Source organism: Sceloporus undulatus, chromosome 1 (assembly GCF_019175285.1).
Source record: "Sceloporus undulatus isolate JIND9_A2432 ecotype Alabama chromosome 1, SceUnd_v1.1, whole genome shotgun sequence".
NCBI classification, from domain to species: Eukaryota; Metazoa; Chordata; class Lepidosauria; order Squamata; family Phrynosomatidae; genus Sceloporus; species Sceloporus undulatus.
The window spans coordinates 314285417-314289651 of NC_056522.1; the positions used below are offsets into that span (position 1 = coordinate 314285417).

The following is a 4235-nucleotide window of genomic DNA, read 5'->3' on the forward strand; positions in this document are numbered from 1 at the left end:
GAGGTTCAGGTCCCCGTTTGATAGCAGAGTTAAAATATTGGAGAGATTTCCACCGGGGCAGCAGCCACAGATGAGTACAGCAAGTGCCTCGACTGGATCCAGTTGGAAGATCTTGCTCAGAGCAAATGCTGTCAAGGGCATAATTCCAAACTGAGACACCACAGCAATAGCTACCCCTTTGGGTTTCCTGATATGAGCCTTGATTTTGGATATCTCCATGTTGCAACCCATTGTTACCATGACAGTGAAAATGGCTGCCATAGCAAGAACATTCAGGGCATGATCAGTGGCTGTTCTACTAAATGCCAAAGGAAAGGAGGAATTGGGCAAAGAGACATTGTCCATCTGGCTGAACCTCCAGTGTTCAAGGCTTTCATGGGTGTTATTGCCAGTATCAGTGGGCGAGGTAGTGATCAGAGCCATCTTCCTCCTTGCTGCAAGTGGAAAAGGAAGCAAGCACAATAACAGGGCCACAGCTTAGAAAACATAATTGTCTAGATTACAGCTCCCAGAATCCCCAAACCAGCATGGAGAGTGGTCATGTTGGCTTGGGGATCATGGAAAATAGAGTTCAAAAAGATATGTTTTACAAGCTTAACATTTAGCCTTGTAGTTACTCTGGACTACAATGGTGGCTATTAAGTAGAGACTTAAGACATCTGCACATGTACTATCTGTACAGTACTTGCCTAGACAGCCATGGAAAACCACCGTGCTCCCTTGGGCTGGTCACACATTCTCAGCTTCAAAGAAAGGCAAAGGGAAACCCATTCTGAACAAGTTTTGCCAATAAAACCCCAGGATTGGTTCATGACTACAACAAGAAATGCTGTCATTGTCTCTGTCAATATTTTCTGTATTTAATGTCACTTTGACATCAGTGTTTACAATTCTATGCTACAACCCCCATTGCATATTCTGAGTAACCCTTCATGTATTTGACAAAGTTGACTATAGCCTATGAAAGCTTATGCCATAATGCATTGGGCCCATATCAACATCTGTGGAAACTCAAATCATAGTGAAATTGTGTCCCTTATGTAACATGGCATAGTAAAGGTTTGCTTATTGGAATACACACACACCTTTGAGGTGGTACATTATTCTGGTTTTGTTTACCAATGCCTCTTAATGTAGGAGAATAAATGTTTTCAAGTGCCACAGGGTTTTAGCTAAGCCTGGCAAAAAACGAATTCCCTGGTATCTCTATGTTTAAGAGTAAACTAGTCATAAGTATGTAATACAGATATCAGAAAAATGAAACACACAAAGCAAGCATTTAAAGAGTCTTGAATTGAATTTTTACAGAGAAATTATTATGAACATAATGACTGTGCAATTCTTTCAGTGGAAGAGACCCATCCATTGTTAAACCATCCACCTTCTTCAGATCTATGGCTTGTAGCTGTGTTAGCCTATGTTGAGAATTGTAATCCAGCACATCTTGAGAACACTAGGTTGCAGAATCATGCTTTAAAAAAAAAAATCAAAGCAAAACAAATTTTAAAAAACCCAAGAGTATAGCCCTAGTAAGTAAAAGCATTGGAATCATAGAAATCCATAACCTGACTATACACAAAAGACAGTGGGTTATGTAAAAAGGTATTTGGGGTTCTTGTATCACTTTGATATGAAAGACAACCTACTGCAGATATGGAGAAAGGAGGAAAGAGAGAGAGAGAGAGAACTTTATTTACCTCTGATTCTAATAAGACAACATTTTTGCATTTTTCAGGATGGTCACATGATCCATTTTGATCCATTATTCAAAACCAAGTTCTGTAAAGAAGTAGAATCATGGAAACATAGAACTGGAAGAGATCCCAAGGATAATCTAGTCCAGCCGCCTGCCAAGACAAGTATCCACTGCTAAAACATCCCTGGGATATGGCCATCCAATCTTTGTTTAAAAAACTCCAGTGAAGGAGATTCCATCACCTTCCAAGGACATCTGTTCCACTGTTGAACTGCTTTTACTGTCAGGATGTTCTTTCAAATGTTTAGGTAGAATCTCCTTTCTTGTAAATTAAATCCCTTGGTTCAGATCTTGTCTTCTGTGGGAGAAAAAACAAACAAACCCACACTCCATGAAACTTCAGGAAGAGAAGTTAAAGAGTAATTTCTGAGTTTGGGAAAATCCTTCTTCCAGTTGGTGGTGTCTTTTTAAATTGGTATACTTGCTTAGAACAGAGACATGATCATCATGGTCTCCCATCCCAGTGGTTTTCCTTTAAAGTTAGTTATCATGGATGAGGGAGGAAAACAGACTTTTTACTGTTCTGTTGCTTTTTCTTTTCTGGGAAAGTTGCATGTACTTTTCTCACTAGAGAGTTCTCCAGTTCTTCTCCTTAGCCACACGAACATATTCATCATTTCTGTTGAAACTGGGACACACACGCATGCCAATTGTTCAGCTCAATTGCTCTAGGAACTCTTGTGGTAAGAGGAAGGAATGTTGTCCCCTTTTCTTTCTTATGTATTCCCCTTTCTTGTGTATTCCATTGTTGCCATGTTGGTTTCAAAAAACTGAATACAGATAGAAGATCCCCCCCCCAAAAAAAAAGTTTAAAAAGGGACAACTCTTACCAGAAGAAGGGAGGCGAAAGGCAACTGAAGTGAAAAGCTGTATGAACGACTACCAAAAATTGGACAGAGATTTTTTTTTTGCCTGAGATTGGTCAACAGGCCATGAGAGTGAAATGTCTTTAAAATTTTTTTGTTACTGTCATTATCTAGCACTGCCAGTCAGAGCAAATACATAATTATCAATATAGTAAATATTTAGGGCTTTTACAGCCCAGAGTACTCCTGTATACTGAGATCATAGAATCATAGCGCTGCAAGAGATCCCAATGGTCATCCAGTCCAACCCCCTGCCATGTAGGAACACACAATTAAACCACTCCCAACCAATGGCCATCCAACCTCTGTTTAAAAACCTTCCCAAAAGAAGACTCCATCACACTTTGAGGGACCATGTTCCAATGTTGAACAGACTTTACTGTCAGGAAGTTCTCCCTAATGTTTAGGTGGAATCTCTTTTCCTGTAGTTTGAATTCACTGCTCTGAGTCCTAGTCTCTTGAGCTGCAGAAAACATGCTTTCTCCATTCTTAATATGACATCCCTTCAAATATTTAAACAGGGCTAACATATCACCTCTTAACCATCCCTTTTCCAGGCTAAGCATACCAAGCTCCCCAAGTCTCTCCTCATAGGGCATGGTTTTTAGACCTTCCAACATTTTGTTTGTCCTCCTCTGGGCACTCTCCAGCTTGTCAACATCATTTTTGAATTGTGGTGTCCAGAAATGGACACAATATTCCTGGTGAGGTCTGACCAAAGCAGAATAGAGTGTCACTATTACTTCCACTGATCCTACTGATGCAGTAGTCCTGTTGTTCAACAAGATCTGCCTTGGGTTTCATCCTGTATTCATGTCCTGGTGGTGAGGGTCTGTAGGACGAGGTGGGGGAGACCACCACACTAGCAAAAAAGCAAATGATGATGATGCCCTGTCAGGTATAATGATGGAATACTGCATGCATGCAAACTTTTCCATTGATGAAACAGCAAAGGACAGGATTCTAGGTACCACAGGCAGGAGTGCCCTTATGCCAAGTGTTGTGTTTCTCCAGACTGCAGGCATTTATACATCTCTTATACAGATGTCAGAATGTTAGCTAGATCTCAAAACGTGTCTTTCTGGACTACATCTTTCAGGATCCCAAAGTTAGCATGTGGGTCATGTGGCTGGGGATTATGGGCATTGTAGTACCCATGAAACCCACTGGGTGACCCTGGGCAAGTCACTTTCTCTCAGCCTCAGAGGATGGCAATGCCAAACTCTCTCTGAAGAAACTTGCCAAGAAAACTCCATGATAGGTTCACTTTAGGGTTGCCATAAGTCAGAAATGATTTGAAGGCATACAACAACAACAAAAGTATTCAAAACAATCCTCTCATCCAGTAATTGCTATATAGCATGTCTCTGCCAATTTTTGAGAGAACTATGTAATGAAATCACAGCACAGCTTGGTTTTCCCAACATGAACAATAAAGTATTTATATAATCTGGATTAGAAGAAGTTTGAATAAATATTTACAATGCTTATGCAGGCAGGACAGAGATGCTCTTATACAACATATAGCAGAACCCTGTATCTGTGCTTTAAAAGGCTGTTTAAAATAATAATAATAATAATAATAATAATAATAATAATAATAATAATAATAA

The 4235-nt window shown here is 39.9% G+C and overlaps 1 protein-coding gene across 4 annotated transcripts in view; it reads right to left on the bottom strand.

Annotated features, from left to right (window-relative positions):
• SLC10A1 (solute carrier family 10 member 1) overlaps positions 1 to 4235 on the bottom strand; it is a 29467-nt gene that overhangs the window by 13583 nt on the left and 11649 nt on the right. For 2 of the 4 annotated variants that reach the window (XM_042455172.1, XM_042455153.1), the window contains exon 2: positions 4 to 434. In XM_042455172.1, coding sequence (XP_042311106.1) covers positions 4 to 434 — 431 coding nt within the window. Of the gene's footprint in view, positions 1 to 3; positions 435 to 1697; positions 1815 to 4235 lie in introns of those variants that run through there. The other 2 variants (XM_042455162.1, XM_042455181.1) reach the window with 2 other exon arrangements.